Source organism: Lonchura striata, chromosome 17 (assembly GCF_046129695.1).
Source record: "Lonchura striata isolate bLonStr1 chromosome 17, bLonStr1.mat, whole genome shotgun sequence".
In the NCBI taxonomy this organism is placed as follows: domain Eukaryota; kingdom Metazoa; phylum Chordata; class Aves; order Passeriformes; family Estrildidae; genus Lonchura; species Lonchura striata.
The window spans coordinates 9,308,652-9,330,710 of NC_134619.1; the positions used below are offsets into that span (position 1 = coordinate 9,308,652).

Sequence of the window (22,059 nt, forward strand, 5' to 3'; positions counted from 1 at the left end):
CCCGTGTCTCACAGGGCCTGGGCCCAGCACTCAATTCCAGTCGAGTCAGATGCTTCATTTATCTCATTCACCTCATGCTGTACCTTAATTGAATGATAAACAATTGGTTTTTAATGAGTGGCATTTCCCAGGAGACATGGGCTGCTTCGGGGGATCTTCAGAGTCTTTTGTAGTCTGCAGAGGATGGCCCAGGGGAAAATTTGCTGTAATTATTTTACTTTCTGATTTGGTTGATAACAAGTTTAGCAGTGTATTTCCTCTGAGTGGGATGCACTCCCCTGGGCACCCTGGAGCTGTAGGTGCAGGGTACCCCCAGCCAGCACAGACAACACAATCAAAGGTCTCTGCCTTTCCAGCAAGCAGGACCCACAAATATTTTTAGCAATGAAAAGCAACTCTTGTGGCATGTGTGACCCTGTTTACTGATTTCCATTAGTACTGCAGTATTGCCATGTGCACAGATTCCCACTGTGCTGGAAGCAATAAAAGTGAGCAATAAATCTGCCTTTGGGTCACTTTTGTGAAGTGATTTGTAGAAATTTCACTTCCCAGCTCTATGTGTTTCTCTAGTTCAGTTGTGTATGACTATACCAGCCTGCCTTGCATGTAAATTTTGGAGCAGAGCTACTTTTTTTTCCTGTAGGATGAGAAAATTGCTTGCAAGCAGCCTTAATAAATAATGTGGGTGTTTATATAGCCCTTATCTGAGAGTTAGTACAAGCTCATATTGTATAATGTAGTCAAAGACTTAAAATCATGTATTTTTCCCATTTGGCTAAAAATTGATTGATTTTGTGACTATCTGTGGGTAAAAGTCATGTTTATTAATGATTTATTAATTGAAAGCATCAATGTAATAAGCACTGTGGAATAAGAAAAAAAGGCATTCTTCAGTTGTATCCAGTACATCTGTCCTAGACCTGCCTACAGCTATAATTCTGCATTGCCAAAGTAGGCAGGTTTGAGCAGCCTTTTTCTACAGTTTGCAGCATTCCAAGTAAAGATGAGATCAGTGAGATGCCAGGTAAATCTTTGTTCCTCTGGGCCTTAAGAAATGATTGAAATATTATTGCTTTCTGCTACTGCAGACTAGATAAATATGTTTTCTCTTCTTTTCTGTATTCCTCTCCTTCCTGTGTGACTAGCACCTGGAGTCTCCTGTCTTCCCAAAAAAAAAAAAGAAGGCAATATTAAATTACAAAAGATTTTCACTCTTTTTTTGCCTGTGGCAAAATCATTTGACCTTTTCTTGACTAACATTGTTGTTCTGAAGCAGGCAAATAAGACACTATTTATATCACAATGGCAATGTCACATTAGATGAGGCTTAGATTGAGTCAACCCCATCCACTGCAGAGCTGAAAACCCAGAAATCCTGTTCTGAAAGGTGATGAACTCCATTCCTCCTAAATGTGATGCTCTGGCTGTGTTCTGGTTGTGGTCAGAGATGGCACTAATCCAGAGTATTTCCAAAAAAGTATTTCCAGCCTTGGATTTTTAAGGTGGAAGTTGTTACTAAATGATTAGTCAATGCTTGATGCTGTTAATGTTTATCTCCTCCCATGTTTGAGCAAGGATCTTTTAAGCCCTGTTTGACTGAGAACAGTATTTTCAACAACATTATGATTTATTTAACATGGGGAGAAAAATACTAATTATGGGCAAAAATTCTGGCTTTTAGGAAGAACATAACAAACTCTAGCAGAGATTGCTGCAGGGGTAGGCTGATAATAGGCAGGCTGCATTGTATGGATAATTACTAATTGCCATAATCAGATCTCAGGATTTTTGTAGTTGCATTTAATTTTGCCAGTGAACATTAGTCACATGCTGTTGCACAGACTTAATAATGCCAGAAGATTTGTTTAGACAATAACCTACATTTTTTCACTTTAATCTTTCAGTGGTACTGTAACATATAGGAAAATTAGTTGTGTAGTGTTTCCTGCCCTTAGACACAACAAATCCTTTACTTATTCCTATTTTTAAAGCCTTTTAACTGCTCTGAGCACATCAGTATTCTAATATCACTTATGGTTAAAGTAGAATCACTTGTTTTTATTCTGACCCTGCTTGAAAGGTTCTCAGTTTTGCCAAACCTATTGTAGAACATATTTGTGGATCAGCCAGTCATGAATGTTTGGTATTACATCAGTAATCCTTCTATTGAAAGCCTATTTTGTTAGCAAATTAGCAGGTGCCAGCCACTCCTGGCTTATGGGAGCTTTGACAACACTGAAACCTTTTCAGTTTTATGTCATGAGTGTGGTTTCACAGGCAAAAATCAGTGGCAGTTCGGCCCTGGTCAGTCTCAAATTTTGCCATCATGATGGGGCTGTGGGGCTTTTTCAGTATCTGTAGTGTTAAACTTAGGTTTTGCTGTAATTCTAAGTCATGTTTTTTTCATTTATCAGTAAATGTTTGCTATCCTGGGGGCTGGTTTTGGATGTGAAGTCAAGTAGGACGTGAACTTTCTAACTGAGATTAGGGCAAGAGTACTGCAGGACATCAAGTCTTCATGGAATTGGAGCTGTTTGCTCCAAGGTTTTCTTTGATTCCAGCACCTGTGGCTCTGCCAACCATTCCTTGCCTGTGCAAGGCTGCCTGTGGAGAGCTGCATTGGTGCAGACACTTCCCTGGCTCTGGAGCTGCTCTCTGTGCTGCCCTGGCAGGGCAGCAGGAGGGAGCTGGGCTGTTGAAAGGTGGCAGTGCCATTCCCCTGCAGGAAGCCCTGGTTTTCTGCACTGGCAATCTCCATCCTGCTGGGAAGGAAGATAACAACCAGAATCAAGGCTTATGTGTCTTTCCTAAGTGTGCTGCTTCTTTTGGGAAAACCCTGGTTTGCTTGCATCTGCAAGGTCTTGGTGAGTCAGACTTTTCCCATTCCTGCAATTATCAGCAGCCTTGATATGGGTCCATCCTTCTCTCTCCTTGGCTTAATGGAGAGGATCTGCATTCACAGGTTCTCTCTTTGAAGCAGAAACACTTTGGAGCAGAGTTTCTGTCCTTGGGAAAATAAAACTAACATATAGCCTTGAGAATGTCAGGTTTTGCAGAAGTGGAAGTGTGGATATTCTCAGTTCAGTCAGAGAGAAAAAGAGAGATTTCTGCCAGGCTAAGCCTGGGAAAGGTCGTAGAGGAATGTAAACTATCTGTTATCTTGCTTTCTATTCATATTGTTTATAGATACGTTCTACCACACTGACCTAAGTCCAGTGTACCAATCAGGTGAAATGCTTTTGCTTTAAGACCAATGGAATTAGTGTTCACGATGCTCTCTATAAAATATAGAAGTGCTTTTGAATAAATGCTCACTTTGCTTTCTGAAGTCGTGGGATCATTTTGCCCTTCCCTGGCTCAGCAGCATCATGGAAGGAGCAGACGTGGCCTGTTTGTCAGATTCCTGTGGAAGGTGGCAGCTGCCGTGGCCTTTGGTCACAGTGTCACCACCCTGCAGCGTGCTGGGAGTGCACCTGTGTTTCAGCTCGCTGTGTCCCTGCTGTGAGTGCCATTCTGTGCCTTAGCCCATCCCTTCAGCTCCCTCTGAGCAGTGTCTCGCTGCCTGCTGATGGACAGGAAAGATTGCTGTGATTTCCCTGCATTCCAAAGCAGCCTTCATCACTTCTCACTGCACAGTGTCATCTGTTTCTCTGCTGCTGGGGAGGGCTGTCCTGCAAGCAATAGAGCTGTGGTTTAGGAAGTTTTTCCAGGGCAAAATAAAGAAGGATGAGCAGGAGGTGTTAATTGCCGCTAATTGGGAGGAAGAATACAAGAACTCATCAGCTGCCACTGCTTCCAGGGCTGTAAGTTCTGGTCTCCACAAGCTGCCTGTCAGGGATGGGCAGAGAAGGAGCTTCAGGAGCTGTGGGATCACACCCAGCTCTTCCCCACCTACTGAACTCTTCCTGGCTGTTTGACCTGCTGCGTCCAGAGTGCCACAATTTGCTGTCCATGTGTGACTTCACTGTGCTCCTTAAAACAGACCAGTATTGAAATGAGACATACTCATTTCAGAACTGTCTGTACACCACTCACTGTGGCCTCTGGTTCTGTTTGCTTACCCTGAGTCCTGCCCAGGGCTCTTTGGAGCTGGAAGCTGTGGGAGTTGGATGCCGGCTCACCAAGCCAGTGGCTGAAGCAAAACATCAAAACTCTTAAAATTTAATTAAGTCCCATTTCCAAAAGTATATTTGCATCTTTTGGAGATCTTAAATTGCAGGAGTTGGTATCACAACTGCCATCTCCTTCAAATAGCTGAATAACTGGATGTTCATTTATAATTATTTGATAGGAAACTAATATTTTCTCTGTAAGCAGTTTCTAGCCAGGGATTTTTCTTTTTTTACAAGTATAATGTAGATAAAAGCAAACCTTCTTCTTCCCTGAGTGAAGGTATAATTATTTTTCTTGAAGTAGTAAAGAAAAATAAAATTTTCTGTTTACTAGAGACAATGATTCATTATGCTGATCTCTCCTGGGATATTCTGTTATTATTCGCATCCTCATTTCTGTGCTTTTCCTTAGTAGTTCAAAATGTCACATTGGAAACAGATTTTTAAAATAAATAAATAAATAAATAAGTAAACCGACTTTTGGTATCTTTACCAGCAAAAAAGAAAAGTGTGTTGATCTAATGGTGTCTTCAGCTTGTTTAGCCTGAACAAGAGGCTGTTTGTTTGCAATGAAATCATGAACATGAATCTGTTTTTCCTTCCAGTTAGACAAGTTAGGTATTGGTGTGATAGCAAGAAACTGGAGTTGCTGAGAAGTGTGTAGAAAGCAAGGCTGCCAGAGCACTAGGACCATGCTGTATTTTTTATATGTATTTTATTCTATATTTTACAGGTAGAGAGCAGCCTGCAGATGAGTTGCTTGTGCGTGTCAGGTGTGGTGCAGGCAGGGAGGCCTGGCAGGAGGGATGGATGGCAGTGGGCTGAGCCCTCGGAGCTGCAGGGAGGATGCCCTGGGGGGCACAGGGGCTGCTCAGCCTGGCACAGCCCCAGCTGCAGGGACCTGCAGCTCCTGTGCTCCCCGTGCCCAGCTGCAGTCACCTCGTGGCTCAGCACAGCTCAGTGCCTCTCCCAGCTCTGCTGAAGAATGGCTGCACACTGGAACCATCTGTTTCTTTCACTGGAAGTGATTTATAGGGAGGAACTGTTGGAGGGCAGGTGATTTATTGCTTATCAATAACAGTAAACACACGCTGCTTTACAATGACCAGAGTCTCTAATTTATTGCATTCTGTCTGTGAAGGTGTCATTTGTCTTGTGAACAGCTCGTTGTCTGCCAGGATCTGGAACATTCACCATCTTTGGTTTCTCTGAACATCCATTTGGATAGCATTTGTTAGCAATCTAATATTGATGCTTTATAGCTTTACTACCTTTTGTCCTTTTAAAAGTTCAATCGATTAAAAACTTGAGAGTATTTTCTGTGTAGTTGCCAGCTTTGAAAATGATGGTAGACTGAATAATTGGCTCTTATTTTGTTGGAATTGGTCTTTGCTGGCAGTAGGAAGGAGGCATGCTGAGGATACAGGATTAAGGCAGAAGCTAGGAATACTTACATTATATGGGAAAGCTGCTGGTGTGTGACTTCTTATAATTTATTATTTTATAGTGTTTCCTGACTTTGCTGTGATCCTCTTAGGTTTATCTTCTTTTTACTTCTGCCTTTTAAGCAGCTTGGTAAAGGTGTCAGATGCAGGCCTCTGCAATAATCTTTGTTTCTCCTTTCTCCCAGACAAATTACTCAAGTGAGTAATTTGAGTTGGTTACTGAGACACCAGAAAGCCTCAGCAAAAAAAAAAAAAAAAACAGCAAAAAAAAAAAAAAAAAAAAAAAACAAAACAAAAACTGTATTCAAGTGTGCACATTTGTAGGTCATTTAAATGGCATCACTGAAAATCAAATAATCTTGTAATTTCTATTGAATTATTATGAAACTTAGATGATATTCTTTATTTTCTAAGAGAGCAAGTTTCTCTGACCCTTGTGTGATAAATGAAGATTGCTCAAAAAATTCATCTGAATACATATAGTGTTGTGTAGAAAACAAAAAAAGTTTGGTTAAAGTAGAGCATTTTTCAATAACATTTTTTGAAGACTTAACCAAACACTTTGAGTGAATCTACAGGGATTTCTCTGTCCAAGTGTTTCTTCCCTTCATCTATCATGAACTCTCCTTTTTCCCAGTGGTGACTGGAATTAAAATTACTTCTAAGGCACTGATTTTTTCCAATAGTTTTACTTTGGACATAAAGTGAACTTATTTGCTGAGGCATTTATCAGTTTGAGAGATAACGCCAGATCTGGGGTGGCTGATGGATATCTTTGTCTGGGCAGTATGGAACTAGGGCAGATTCCTGGTTGGGAAGCAGGAAAACTTGAGGTACTTGTTTCTGCGGTGCTGGATCTAAAATAAAGATTTCTTTCTGTGGGAGAGCATGAAGGCTACATTTTTTTTTCTTTTCTTTTTTGTGAGATGGAGGGAAACGAACTCGAATAAAAGGACTGGTTTTCTGACAACAGGAGGCAGTCCAGGATAGACAATTATTAACTTTCAAACCTGAATTGTACCCCCATGGTATCTCCTGCTTATTGAGGAGGATCTTGAAGGGTATTACTTAGATGTAGTTCCACTGTGAAGTATGATTTATAAAAAGAGACAGGTTTTCCTGATGTTTTATTCATTGGTTTTAAATGTCACCTGTCTTGATTCATAACACTGACATTCCTTGAATGGATTCCCTTTTTTTTTTTCTCTTCAGCCATCTGCCAAGAATTTTTAAAGCTCTGTTAATTGTTTATTTCTCTTTTAAGCATTACCTTTCCAGCATATTTGGTATGTTCTTCCTAGCAAATACTTTTAGCTTGTGACATCTTTATTAAGGACAAATGGTTCATTCTGTCACTTTGTAGTCAAACAATCTTTTTTAAAAATAATCCCAGGAGCAGCTTGCTTCTCTCTTTTATTGTTTAAGTGGTCTTGAGTCTTCTGTAGCATTTGCATGAGGAAGGCACTCTGAACCTCACTGCAAACCTCGTTGGATTTGTGGCCGTGTCAAACCACCAACGTGATTCACAGCGAGTTCCGTGTATGTAGGTTTTATAAACCTTTCCAAATTCCCTTTATAGCAACAACAACAAAAGAAGAATATACCACGTTTGGTTTTAAAATTTGTTAGCAATATTGAAAATTGAAAAAGGTTCTTCAGAGACATGACTTCTGTCTGCTGGGGAAGAGAATAGATTCCTGCTCTCTCCATTTGCTAACAGGGTCATTGCTCACCACCTGCTTTCACTTTGGTGCAAACTGACATTGATTGCAAAGCACTTACTGCCACAACTTGCTGTCAAATTTTCATTTTTTGCTATATTTTTGTATATAGCAGGCCTTCTGTGACATGAGGCTTTTAGATGAAACCTGCAGTGAGTGGGAAGTAAAATGAGTTGCTATAGTTTGTTGCTTAGGTCATAGCCCTTAATGGAGACTGAAATAATGTAACCTGAAATCGACTTCGTATCAGAGTACTCAGACTTGTAAATTCAACATCCTGGACTATCTTGGAGGCCCCTTGCCTACTGTAGATTTAATCTGCTAGGACATTGACTGAAAGTTTCGCAGATGAGCTAAGTGACTAATAGAATTTCATCCTGGGTTTGTGATTATTGGGTTTGTTCCACTGCTGTTGCATGGTTAAGGTCGGCTGCAACATGCATTTCTGCTTTGGGAAAAAGGGGAGAGGAATTGGTAGCTGAAAGTGTGGTACTATAAAAATGCTCTTTGACCACACTGAATTCTTTAGAAAACCTGTTTGAGCCTTGTTGTGCCTTGAGATCTGTTTTCAGGGCTGGATGTGTTCTTGGCACAGCATCTCCCTTAAAGAAAGAACTCTGCTGCTGAAACAATATCTGTTTGAAATGCTTCTGAAATCTTCTTCCAGCTCATCTGTCAGTGCAAATGTTTGCAAAGGGTAATGTAGCTTAAAAAGACACGCTTGTCCAGGTTTTTCTCATCTGTACCCAAAAGGGCTCCTTTTGGAGACTCTGCATGGAGAGTCTGTTATAGCTGCTCTGGATTGCCTCTTGGGATGGAATCTGGACCATCTGGAAAAGTGGAGGATTGAAGCCTCCATCGTGCCTCTGTGAACACTTTCCATCTGGACAAGTGCCTGAAATGATGAACTGTGAGAGGAGCAAAGTTACCTCAGCTCTGACTGCTGGACCTGGTGCATTTGACCTTGTGCAGCCTCTTCTTGTGTTACTTGAAAACCTGCGGGACCATGGAGGCACTGCCAGCGTGACTGGTGTGTGTGTAACCTTGGGGTGTCCTGGTCCAGACACTGGGGTGAAATCCTGCCCTGGCAGGGTGGGCAGGTCCTGGCACTGGTACCCAGAGCAGCTGGGGCTGCCCCTGGATCCCTGGAAGAGCCCAAGGCCGGGCTGGACAGGGCTTGGAGCAGCCTGGGACAGTGTAAATTGTCCCTGCCCATGGCCAGGGTGGCACTGGATGGGATTTAAGGTCCCTTCCCACCCAAACCATTTTATGATTCATAATTAAAGCTTTCACCTTCAGGAAGAGCAAGAAAGAACAGCTTAATACATATAGACTGATACAGTCTGAAAGGAAAATTTTTCAGAAATTAAGTGTTTGATTCCTTCTTGTTTTGTGTCCTGCCATCACGCAGGATCATTATAAATGGAAACCCAAGTGAACAACTGGGGAAAACTTTCATAGTGAATTGTGCAGGTTAATTCAAGATAGATTTTGTGGAGATGGTTTACCTGGGGACTGTCCCAAAAAATATTTGCCTCTTAAATATTAAACACATACCCCTGGTTTTAAAGACAACTGCATGGACATGCAGCTATTCATTTTTCCAGAATGCCCTGGAAATCTCTGTAATTCAGTCTTTCCTAAGAAAGCTTTTCATTCTCTCTCCTCTCTTCTTTGCCTTCAAGTTGCAGCTGTTTCCTCCTTTCCCTGAGTGAAACGGGGGAGGCAGAACACTGTTGGACCAAGGTTTTGTAATAAGCATCACTTTTGGGTAGACAATGTGGGGTCTTCCTGAAAACAAATCCCTTTCAGCAGCTCTCATGGAGCTAGGACTAAAATGGGAGACTAAGACTCAAAAATGTTTGCTGAGTAAAGTTTAATACTCTTAAGATAAACAGGCCCAAGTTATTTAAAGCTATAATGGCTGCTTGCCATGGATGATGTAGTCTTAAGCCTTTGAAACTGAAGCTGTGTGTTTTAAGCCTTCCCTGTGCCTTGCAGATTTGAGTGTGTGAAGTCTTCAGATATGTTAATGATGCTTCTTACTCCACATCATTAATAAAGGCTGTATTTGAGTACTCATTTAGTGTTAATTAATTGGTTACCACTTTAGTTACATTTGTGTTTCATACTGAAAAATATTGTATTAATTAATCACTCTTACTTAAGAGGTATTCTTACCTCTTCCGTTGTTTTGCTTTATTCAGGATAAGTTGTTCTGCTTTATTCAGGATAAGTGATCCTGAATGAAGAAATTAGTTGTTAATCCTTCAGCAAGTAGGGCCCTTAGGAGCAAGAGAGGGAGGGGTGAAGGGTACCTGGAATTGGAAGGGAGCTCCTTTATGGACATATGTACCCTTCCTAGAAGAACTTTGTTAAACTTTTCAGATTTGTAAAAGAATTTTGTTTGATTTAAAGGAATCGGCATTTTCTGACAGATTGCTCTTCTTAAAAAAAAAAAAAAAAAAAAAAGAGAAAAACCCCACATTGGCCAGCTCTGTACTTTATAGCTGAGTTGTGCAGCTTGCCAGATCCTCATGGCCTAATGACATGATTTATTTTTGCATGTTGAGAGGTATTTTTGTGCTCTTACTCAAGAAAATTAAATCATAATCACTTAGAGAAGGAAAAAAAACCCTGCTGTTTTTATTTAATCAAACCGCTGGCAAGCAAGTGCTTTTTAAAAGCAAACGGTGCTCCTTTTTTTACCTTTCTTTCCTTTTTATGTTTTTTTTTTTTCCTTTTTTTTTTTTTCTTGCTTGCTTGTCCAGACAGGCTGACCTTTTAGCTTGGTTTGTAATTCAGTTACTGAAAAAAGAATAGCGGTGAAATAACCTGTCTTTGTGGTTATAGGATTAGTCAGCCACTTTCTAAGTTTCTAAATGATTTCAAGGTTTGGACTTCTTGAAGTTTGGTGCTGCAGAATAATACTGACACCATTTTTCATTCCCGTTATTTACAAGAAGTGTGCACAGGACTTGGGGTGATTTTGGAAGTGAATGGGGCTATTCACACTCATAATTGACACTAAGGCTAAAAAAGGAAATTTAATTTTGGATCTTAGAAGGTTAAAATGAATTGCTTTTTTTAAAAAAAAGCTTTATTTTTTTAATGATCACTCAGCACTCCTATCAGCAAGTAGACCTTTGGATGGGTTTTCTTCCTAATACTTCAGGACAATTCTGAGGATAGTAACATCTTACAGAGGTTCTATGGTTGGGCTTCCAAAACTTCCCTGAGCCTTGAAAGGATTACAGCAGGGATTAGTGAAGTGCAGTTCTTGGCTAAGAGCAGCCCAGGGATGCCAGGGCTGTTGATCCTGGCTGTGCTGTTCATGGGATGTTTGCTGTAATCCTCTGAAATTGGGAATTTCCTGATACCTTGCCAACAGCAAAGCTGCTCTCTGCTTCCTAAAGGCTTTTGAGGAATGGGGGAAAATGTCCAAAGTGTGGGGAGGGTGGGAAGGCAGAGGTGCCTCTGAGCTGGGAGGAGCAGTTGTGTGTCCAGAGCGTGGGTGTCTTCCAGAGTTACCACAGGAATGGGCTGCTCAAGGTCCTTGCTGTATGGATATTCCCAGTTCAGTCAGAGAGAAAAGGAGAGAGATTTCTACCAGGCTAAGCCTGGGAAAAGGTCTGAGAGGAATGTAAACTCTCTATTATCTCTCTTTCTGTTCATATTGTTAATAGATATGTTCTACCACTGTGTGCTATTCGTAGTGCACCAATGGTGTGAAATGTTTTTACTTTAAGCCCAATGAAATTAATCTTCACAATATTCTCTCTTTTATAGAGACGTTCTTTGAATAAACGTTCATTCTTTGCCTTCTGAACATGCAGTCATTTCATTCCCGTGCCTGCCTCAACTGCGACATTGCTGAAGCAGCAGGATCAGACATCGTGGGTGTAAATTAAGCTACATGGCTGCTGTCATTCCTGCAGAGGCAGTTTCCAGCTTAGACATGATCTTCCCAGTGTGCCTGGTGGCACACATGGCCCTCCAGGAGTTCTGCAAGGGTAGCACAGAGACCATGGTCTGGGGTCTTGAACCTTTATTTTAATCAAGTAAGCAGAGCTACATGGAAAATGAACTGGAATCCTTATTGGCATTCATAACAATGAGGTGCTTCACTTTCAGTAGCTCCCAGTCTGTGCAGGTGAGGTAGAGCCATCCCAAACACTTCACTTGAGAGGCCCTGGGTCCCCTCTGATATAACTCTCTGTTAAGATGCACTTTTCCAGTTCAGCTGGGGATCAAAAGCTGAGTGTGTGGTAGTGTCCATCTTTTCTTCCCCAAAAGCGATGCTGTGATTGCACTTAAATATTTAACTGCCTTAAGCTGGCTTGACCTCTGGGGCATCTGATGATCTCACTGAAAGTGTTTCTATGTGGAAAGCCATCTGCTGTTCAGGTGAGGGGCTGGAGAACATCTCCAGATGTGCAGTGATCACAGCTCCTCTTCTCTTTCTTTGGGCAGTTCAGCTGCAGAGCTGTTTTGGCTATGCTGGATGCTGCAGCCCGTGATGTGTTTTGCCAGTATATTGCCTAAATAATTAAGGTGCATTAAAAGCAGAAGCTTGTGCTGCTGAGACTTATTTTTCAAATCTTTTGAAAGATTAATATCTGTGGTTTTAATCTTGCATGAAATCCCACAATGAGTGCATTTCATCCACTGCTTTCATAACAGTGAGAAACTTCACTGACATGCTGATGCTAAAAGGGAGGAAAAGCAAGATAATTAGTGCTGGTGCAGGCACAAGGGCTTGTTCTGATTTACTGCAGCCCCTCTGTAGCATGGCTGCTTGACAGATCTGTGAAGCTGTAGGGACCTGATGGATGAGGAAAAATGGTCAGAAAGTGCTAGTAGGTCCTTGTGTCCTTTGCATTTGACAACTTAAAGTGAATAAATAGTTAATGCCTGCTCGTACATTACATCAAAGCTTTCTTGTGCTGGAAACATAAATGAGAACGAGGCACTTAATTTTTAGAGCAGTGATTGAAAGTATGCCAAGTGATATTGAGGCAGCATTTCAGGAAAAATGCTATGGGAAAAAATGGCATGCTATTCCAACACCAATTTATATCACCATCTTCAAGATCTAAAGTCTGGAGCACTGCTGAGCCTGAGAAATTACCTTACTACAATTTAATTTTGGCTGGGGAAATTGAGAGCTTTATTTTTTATTCTGGTTTAAAAAAAGTGCATAGTACTTTAGAGTAATCTGTGTCCTCAGAGTACATTTGATATGAGCATTTAATGGATACCTTGTTTAACCAGTCTTTCAAGTTACAGAAAGCTAATTCCAGGATAATCTCAGTTTTTAGAGCTCACATTGATGAATCCCTGAGTTGTGACAGCCCTCCCTGGCCTGTGCTGTCTGTAGCACCACTGCAGTCTGAGCTCTGCCCCAAGGTGCTTGCTGCAAAAAGCATCTGATGGGAGAGCTCCTCCCAAAAACAAATTCTGTTTGAGGAGGTGATGGCAGGAAAGTTCAGGAGTTGAGGTGGATGCACACCAAACTGATCTGCAGGGTTCTGGAGAAGGAAGTGTCAGTGTGCCCTTGGTGTTATCAGCAGGGAAACATCTTGATAGCCTTGGTGATAGCCAAGGTCAAGTGAAGCAGGAGTTTAATTATTCTCTTCTGTGAAGAGCCTCCCTTCCTAAAGGACACATGAACATTTAATTGCACTTGTAGGAATCGTTTTATACTTGTCTCATATGTAGCCACTTCTGCTGTCAAGTGTCATCATCAACAGCCTCCCCTGAGGGGCTTCCACGCAATTGTAGTCCCAGTTGGTTGTTCTGGTTTTGTTTTTCCAAAGCAGATTGTTGCTACTCTATTACTGTGGTAATGCTTTTCATTATCTCTAACAGCAAATTCCTATTTGCCATTTAATGTTTAGCATGGCTTGGGTAACTTGATTTGGGTAAAAACCCTTCTCAAGCCATGCTTAGAGTTTGCCTGTCTAAATACACACCAAAAAAATGATGTGTTGTGCTCCCTGCTGATGGGATTGATGAGTTTTATGGGGGGTTTTGATCACTGGCTATGCAGTCAAGAACTGTTAGATTGCAGCATAAAACTAAGCTTAAAAGGAAACTATAACAATAAAAGCTGTGCTAAATAGACAATTAATTTGTTTTTCCTTAGCTCCCATCTAGCTTGTATCTTTTCTACTAAGAATTTATTTCCCTGTGTAGCGTGGGAAGCTGCAATTTTATTACTTCTGTATTTTAGTCTTCAAACTCCCACTGCCCCTTATGAAGTGATAATTGCCAAAGCCAGTTTTTCTAAGGGCTATATAAAACTTAAAAGTTTGACATCAAGTTATGTTGAGCAGTAAATGCCACCTGGAATCTCTGGGTGAAAGGCAGGCAGAGCAATTGCTACAGCTGGGTGTTTTCTTTCTAAAAAGCCACAGGCTCTTGGTAAGAGTGGGAGGATATTCGGAAAACACCCTGAGCATGTGGAAGACAAGTGTTCAAACTCACAGGAATTGTGGTAGAGGAATGTGTCTGGAGGGCTAAGGAAGAAGAGAACAACTTCCTAATTTTGTTTGTAGGATTGGTTGTAGTACCAAGACTTCAAACTATTCTCCTTCTGAAAAACCATTCAAGTGCTTTCACCAGGAGGAAAGTAACTTCATCTCACAGTGTCATACATATTCCAGTTTTGTTCCAGAGTCAGGGTCCATCTGCACATTTGAGAAGTGATGGTGGAAAAAACTGCATCCCCCCCAGGGGATAGAGGATTCCTGTTTAGCACAAGCCTCAGGACTTGAAAGACAGTATTTAAAAGCAAAGTCCAGATAGCCTGAAACCTTGCAGACATGCAAAGAAAAGGCTTTATGCTAAATGGAGGGAGCAAAATCAGTATCAGTGAGTAAAAAGAATGTTTCAGGAGAAGCATGTTTTCCGCTTGCCCCAAGATAACATTTTTTGATTCCTGTGCATTCAGTGAGCTAAAGCTTGGCCAAAACTCTTCGTTGGGAGAGAAATGTGTGAAAGCTGCTGGGAAACAGCTCATTTCTGTTTGATGCTCGTAATTCATGCTGCAAGGAGATTTGGCTGGCAGTGGTTTTGCCAGAGGAGCAAATCAGAATGATGGCTGGAGTGACTCAGGGGTCACTGGATGACCATATTTATGTCACTAGTGCTGGCTGGTCCAGGCAGTGGTGACCTTGTGCTGCTCAAGGGCACTTGAGGGACCAGAGAATGTGCCAAGTCCCAGACTGGGCAAGCTGCAGACCTTGCTGTAGGGAAACCAGCACAGGTGCTCCTCACTGTGAGGGCTGTGGGTACTAAGGGGACTGTGATAAATTATTTGCATCAGCTTCTAATTCAAAAAGTTTCCACCATTTGGGGTTTTTGCTTGGTTTTAGTGGGGACAGGGCAGATGCTGAGTTAATTCTCTAGGCTTTGTGTTTTACAACAGCTTTTTTTGTTTTGTTTTATGTGAAACAGAAATCTGGCATGGTGGTAGGGTTTTGGGCTGTGTCCTGTTTAGGACAGAACAGCAGAGGTATGAAGTTAAGACCATGGTGCCCTTGAATGCCAAACCTGTGTCTGTGTCTGCAGAGAACTTATTCTCCTTTTGCTGCTTAGGTTCATTTACATTCAGTAGAATATCATGTTCCTCTGACACTTTACCTGACTGTAAGAAATGCAAGTGGGGTTTTTCCCCCCCTGTTTTTAAAATGCTGATTTGAAAGAACTGCAACTCAGAAGCAGTTTGCTGAGTTGAACATTATTCAGTGGGGTAGGTTGTCTGCAAATCTGCCAGAAATGCTGACAAAGGAATGTCATGAGTAGCTTACAAATCTTCTCCTTGAGGAAGAAATTGTATTTCAAATGATCTGTTCCTGATTTGTCCATCACTACTGTGTAGGCATGGAAAGGCTGTAGGTTATGTCCTTCCAAAGGATATAATTATGTGTGTCCTTCTGAATTATACAGTAGAAATCATCAGCATATTAAAACAAGATGTTGCTGTCAGTGATGTCTGAAGAAAACAAACAGCATCCAACAACTGTGGATGAGTCTTTCAGATGAACACTTCCACCTCTGACATCTGACATATGTCTTCAGCTGGGCATTTTTGCAGAGTTAAGATCGTTCTCAAAACCTCAAGTAAAAATACAACTGTTAATCAAACAGTTAAAAATTAGCTTTCTCAACATACAGGCTTGCTGGAAGAGTTTCATGTGCTGCCTCCTCACCATTTTGATAGATTTGTTTGGCCAACCTTAGAACAAGTATTTTTTTATCCAGCTTTACATTCAAAATGAGATTCCTTCCTTTAGAAGTTTGTCTTAGGTATTTGATCAGCATGGACAAAAATAGATAGCTTTTACAGAGACAGTTAGACTTCTTAGAGCAGAGGAGATGCTGAGAAGTGAGGAGAGGAATGGGACTGAGCCCATGGCTAAAACCAGCTCTAATTGCAGCTGCTCAGCACTGAGACTTTTCCCCGGGTACCCGTCTGTCATGAAATACTGTCTTTGTCCTTCTTGTCTTATTCTGCTCCTGGCGTTTCTCTAAGAGAATAATGTCAGTGTCCCAGGAGTGCAGCAAGAGATATACTGGAGTCTAAAACTTCATTTCTGGGAGAAAGCCTGCCTGTGGCATTGCCTTACAGTGAAATGCCAGACAGCAAAGTGAAATGGAGGCCATCACATTTTGAACAGTTTGTTGTATTTTCTCCCTTCTGAAGATGTGTGTGAGCAGAAGGACAGGCTGAGTAATTGGCCAGGCCAGGTGCCCAGGCTCTTGCTGTCACAGCAGGAGCAGAGGGCTGGGTGTCCCCTGCTCTGTGTGCTTCTCGTGGCTCTCATTACCCACTGGGGACCTGCCAGTCTCCCATCAGCTCATCTGGGCTGAGCAGTCACCTCCTGGACCAGCGTTGCCCTTTGGCTTTGCCCCTCCAGGAGTAGCGTGGCATTCACAGTGTGCCATTCCTGCAGATGAAAACTCTGCCAGTCGTTCCTCCTCGCTGGCACAGCTCTGCACAGAGGCTGTTCTGTGCTCCCAGATTCCTGGGCACATGCACTTGCCTCCCTTCCTTCTCCCACCATCCTGTGGTGTTTGACCCGTGATCAGCTCTGCAAGCAGCCACTTTCTCTGCCTCACGTGGGTGACCCACTTCCCCGTTGGTTCATACTAATACAAATCTGTGGCCTTTGCCCACTCCAGACTCAGCTGTGCTCCAGCATCTTCCACACAGCTCAGCCATGTGTCCTGACAAACGCAGTCCCCGGGATTGCCAAGCTGTTGTGTCCCTTGGTGAGCAGCTCCTGCGCTTTGCAGGAAGACTTGGGGGTGTCGGTGTCCACGGAGGATGTCCCCTGATGCTCCATCCTGTTCAAGGACAGCAGCAGGGCAGTGTTTTCTTGCTGCCACGTGTTCTGGAGAGCCCATCTGTACATCTGCTCTGCCAGCTCAGGCACTTGGTTCCTGGCTCTGAACAGCACCCAGGCACTTCAGGAGGATGGCAGAGAAGGCTCAAAGGGCATCCCTGGAAGATTGCAGCCCTAGGGCAATTCCTCACATCTAATATTTGGCTTACACCTTGAGCAAGGTGTTTTAGATTTGTTCCAATACTCTCTTTAAGCAGTCCAGCACTGGGAGAGGTGTAGCTGCTTAGTATATGTATTCAGTACTTGTATTAATATTTTCTTCTATTTTGCATTTTTATTTGACTTTTCAATTCCCTAGACTGTGAGGAAGTGGAATGTTGAATAATTACCTGCTCCTTAATAAGTTAGTGTGAAAAGGCAACTGATGCCATGCATCAACTTAAACTGCTGCCTGTTAAAGTTGCATTAATGTGTATAAATAATATATATCTTTGTGGAGGAAGTGCTTTGTCTTTCTAATGAACAGTTGCCTGATTGGAAAGGCTGAAATACTGTATACCCTGGGCAGAAAGGTTGTTTCATATGTGTCTGGATTATTAAAACGGATTTGTGATCTTGAAACAACAACTAGGAAAGATCTTGTTTAGCAGAATATGCTAAAGAACTTCAAAAGACGTTGTGAGAAATCAAGTAGCAGGTGACTGTGATTTAGGGACTGGTATCTCTTCCACCTCAGGAAAAGGAGCTCCACATCAGGAGCTCCATATCTTAGTTTTAAGGAGTGAAGCAAACTGCCATTAAACATTCATTTGTTGCCTTATAGTAGGCAGCAAATATTTAACTTCGTGTTTTGGTTCAGAAACTGCTTGAAGAGTAATCATGACAGCTGATTAATTAACAGCTAAACTAGAACAGGCCCGCTTGCATGAAAATAAAGATATGTCACTTAATTATGACATTTGTTGAAAGCAAAAAAAAAAATGTTGACAGTTCTTTGTGCACAAGAAAGAACCCAAATTATTTTGCATATTCTTAGCATCCACAGCAGGTGCTTAATGATAGCAGGTGCTGCACAGTCATTTCTGTCCTGCTGGAATGCCTGTAAAATAATCTCTCCTGTGGTCACTTGGTCTTGGATGGGGAAAGGGCTGGTGCTTAAGTAAACATTTGAAGCCCTTCTAGTGTCCATATTTTTAACATTTTACTAAAATCCTGTCTGTTACACCAATTGTAATATTATAACATTACATAAAGGCTGTAGCTGTGGGTAACTTAGGCTATCCCAAGCCACACTTGACATCTGTAATCAGAGAGCAAAACTTTCCTGTGCCAGTTCTTGGCAAATTGCCACAGACAAGACAGCCAACTCAACAAAGGCCGGGCAGAGAGAGAGGATTCAGGGAGAGGGAGCTTGTCCAGATGAGCCTGACATCTTCACATGTACAGGAAAATACAAATTGTACTTGCATATTTTATCAGTACAAGGCTGACCCGAAGTGACCTGGTGTGTGTTTGTGCTCTGGGATTTCTGGTGTAGCAGAGTCTGAATTCCTCACCATGACTGAGTTTCAGCCTGATTGTACATAATTGCCTTTTTTTTTCCACCTGCAGCTTTTGTCAATGATATTATTTTCTTCCTGTTCCCTATGTCTCCTTTTGTCATTTAGCATAAGGAGGTTTAGTTGCAGGGAATGGGGAGGAGAAGAGAACTTTGCTTTCCTTCCATCTCAGTGCAGCATTTCTGTCCTAAGCCTGCAAAACGAAGCATTAGAAAAGCAACTCCATGGGGGAAACATTTCACTGGTTGGTTGTGTGCTCACACTGCCAGCAACCAGAGCATGTAATGTACCTGAGAAATGAGCAGAAGCAGTGTCCTGGGGCTCACAGCACTCTCACTGAGGCCAGCAGCCTGGAGCAGAGCTCTTGCTGCCTTTCCCTGCTGGAAGATGCACTTGGCGTCAGTGCAGCAGCAGGATCCCTGCAGGTGTGTGGGTGGTGGTTGCACTGATGCCAGTGTCTGTTCCTCTTTTGTCTCCCTGCTAGCTGAAGTCTTGGAGCGTGGATGAGCTGCAGAAGAGGCTCTCTGCCCTGGACCCCATGATGGAGCAGGAGATCGAGGAGATTCGCCAGAAGTACCAATCCAAGCGGCAGCCGATCCTCGATGCCATCGAAGCCAAGAAGCGGCGGCAGCAGAACTTCTGAGCCACGGGTGGAACCTCCTGCCATCCTCAAACAATCAGCCCCTTGCTTTTATGACTACTGAACAGATTGATTTCTATTGAAATATTCTAGCAAAATAGAGGGCAATACTTCTGCTCGTTTATTTTTCCATAGCACCTTTGTGAACTCAGGAATGCCATCATGTGGAAAATCCTGATTGTATGTTGTAATGTTAGACATATATTTAAAACATAATTCCAAAAGAGTTCTGTTACTTTTTTCGGAGGATTGTTTTTAAACCAGAGGAATCGGATAGAAATTGGCTAATGAAAGTTGGCTCACTCTCTTTTCAACTGAACTTTCAGGAGTCTATTTTGGTTTAAGTTAATACAGATGGTTGTCTGTAACAGCTGATTCTTTTGTGATTTTTTTGTTTTCCTTTGTGAATGCACAGACTCAATTTCAAGCTGTTAACTGTTTCTACTGTTAAGGTACTGATAAGTTTTAGGTCACTGAAGAGAGCTGGTGAAAACATGTACAAACTGGTCCAGCCTTTTGAAAGAAACTTAATTCTCAGTTTTTAAAAAGCCTGTAATAAGCCCCATGCCTTACACTGTGTGCTTTAAGCAAGTGTGATATCTTCAAGACCTCAGTTTTGTCCTCATTTTGTGTACTTCATGAGTTTGTACAAGTAGATAAAGCATGTTGTGCCTCCATAAGAAATTACATTCTGTAATTTAAAATCCACACTCACTTAAAACCAAAAGCCAGTCAGTGATGTGATACCCCTTTGTCTGTCTGTTTGGAAATGTCCTTCAGGGAGACCCTGCTGAGAATGGAGTGCTGGGAAAAGAAAGCAGCGTTTGAATGGGTGGAAGTTGTGTGAACCTCTCTCAGGAATTAGGTACTTCAGCTGTGTCTAAAATCTCCACAGCTTGTGAATTATTTTATAGGCTTAATTTTGAATTTACATCTTTGGATGCTTGAATAAAAACTTGATTTCACAATCCTTCACATTTCTGCAAGGTTTAGTGCATCAGGAGAGTCAAACTGAAAGTAAAGACTGTTAAATTAACAAAGATCTGCATTCACGGTGGTGGAGCAAAGGCAGAGTTGATCTGGATGAGAAGACAATTACCAATGTCCTGCTGGAGGAGGTTCAGTCTCTTCCAGTTCCTCTGGATGCTCTTGTGTTGGTTTTTTTTTTTTTTCATTTCCCTGCCACCCCTGCCCAGCATAGCTCAATCAGCCACAATCGCTGTGAGGACGGTGCAATCAGCTCACAGCAGAGTGGAGAGTAAAACAAAGCCTGTTTGCAGGGCAGAGACTGAGCAATGCCTCTGCCCCGTGGGCTCCAACAGCACAGCTGTGTCGTTTCAGGTGTGCCTAGCATATGATGGAATGCTTGGGCAGAGCAAGTTTCTACCAATATTTTTTTATTTTGTTCTGATAGAGGGAGCAGTTTCCACGTCGTGCTTCTGAAGTAGGCCTTGGTACATCACCTGGATGATGAAACAGCAGTGTCTCCTGAATCAAATGCTGCTACAGAGGCGATGTGTTTGTTCCATGTTTCTGTAGGGTCTTGTTTCCTCACTGGAGCAGGCTCTTGGCTGCTGCTTACAGTTCTGCTCCACAGCTGTGAAAGGAACCAAGCCATTCTTACCCTCTGCAGGGCTCATTGCATGGGTTTCTCTCAGTTTGACAATGCAGTGGGATCACAGCTGTCCCTAAGGAAAAGGGAGGCAGTGAGCAGTGTATGTAGGGTGCTGCAGGAGGAGTACATCCTGGGAGAGCCAGCCATCTGACAGCCCCAGGTGTCACATCAGGGCTCAGCTGCAATCTGTGCAATAGGCTTTGCCCTGACCGTGTCTTCATGATGAGCCAATTTGCATGAGCATCCTTTGCATCAAAGAAGCTCCTCCAGCTTAGCAGGCAGTTCTCTGGTCAGTGTTGGATTTTGTGTAAGTCACTTGGATGGATCTGGCCCAGCACCTCTGGTGTGACAGACACAGAGATCTGTGACATGGTAAATTGTGCACTGCCTGTGTGGCCTGGGTCAAGCTTGTTCTGCTGGAAGGATTTTTTCCTCTGCACTGTATAGGTAACTCTGTAGAGATCAGAGGGCATTAGAAACCCCAACTTTAAGGTGAAACACCACGGGGTGGTGTCTATTTACAGAATATGCAACCTGTGACTGTTGTAACTGAATGTAAGCACTCTTGAAATACTCTGCTTTGCTGACGTGATTGTCTTAAAATATAGCAAACAAACCAAAATAACTAAAACTGGTCCAATGGCTTAACTGTCTTTGAACCTTTCTAAAATGCTTGCAGTGGGTGAGACTTAATGGTGTTTCTTGCATTTGGAGCTGTGGTGCAGAGGAATTATTTTCTCCTTCACTGATTTTCAATTTGTTGGAGAAAGTATTTCCCTTTTTTTGGTCCCTTTGTCTGGAAGCACAGAAACTGTTCATTCCTCAGAATCCTCCAAGCTATGACCAAGGCTGGTACCATAAGGAAAGGATGTTTTGACAAAGTTTTAAGCAAAAAACTTGCTTAATTGAGAAGCTGCATTCATGTGCTCCATGGGTCCATCTGCATTTGGAAAGGGTTCTGGACAAACCATTCTCTTTGCTTCTAAAACCTGGAGATACTGATGGTATCAGTCATGTGAGACTTACAAATGTGAAGTTTGTAGCTTTAACTTTTTTTTGTAACAAAGAAATTAGCAACACTGGCATAAACTGCTGACTTGAAATGCTGTTTTGTAAGATCTGGCTGTTTGTATATAATAGTGTTCTGGTCTTTAGTTTGTATATGTATGGAACAGTAACTTTTATTGCATTCCTCTCAGTTTGATACAGGAGATTTTGTTTGATCTCTCTCAAATATTTTGCCTTATTTGTTCAAAAGGGCAAATAAACTGTCCCTACCTGAAAGCATCGGTGTTGTGTCTCATATTTATGCACTGCAGTACTTGGGGGTGTTACTGTTTACCAGGACAAGTTTTAACATGATGCACCTCTAGCCAGTCAATGTTATGCAACGTTCTGGAGGAGGGCACAAGCTTTCAGGCAGTGAACATGTCAGACACACGTTTTAAAACATTCCTAATGCTGCAGCTCGGGGTGAGATTGCTTGAGCAGAGGGGCAGTTCCATGTGCTGGCAGCTTTGTGGGGCTTCAGGAGGTGATGCTCAGGCAGGGAGGAGCACAGGCAGCCCTGCCTGGAGCTCCAGGCATGCAGGAGGGATGTTTGCCCCGTGGGGT

General features: G+C 42.3%; 1 protein-coding gene across 2 annotated transcripts in view; it reads left to right on the forward strand.

Moving 5' to 3' along the window:
* STK4 (serine/threonine kinase 4) overlaps nt 1–21,729 on the forward strand; it is a 45,698-nt gene extending 23,969 nt beyond the window's left edge. For both annotated transcript variants that reach the window (XM_021527863.2, XM_021527864.2), the window contains one exon: nt 18,675–21,729. In XM_021527863.2, the coding sequence (XP_021383538.1) occupies nt 18,675–18,833 (159 nt within the window). In that variant the 3' untranslated portion in view covers nt 18,834–21,729. The remainder of the gene's footprint in view (nt 1–18,674) is intronic.
* Nucleotides 21,730–22,059: the final 330 nt, after the last annotated feature.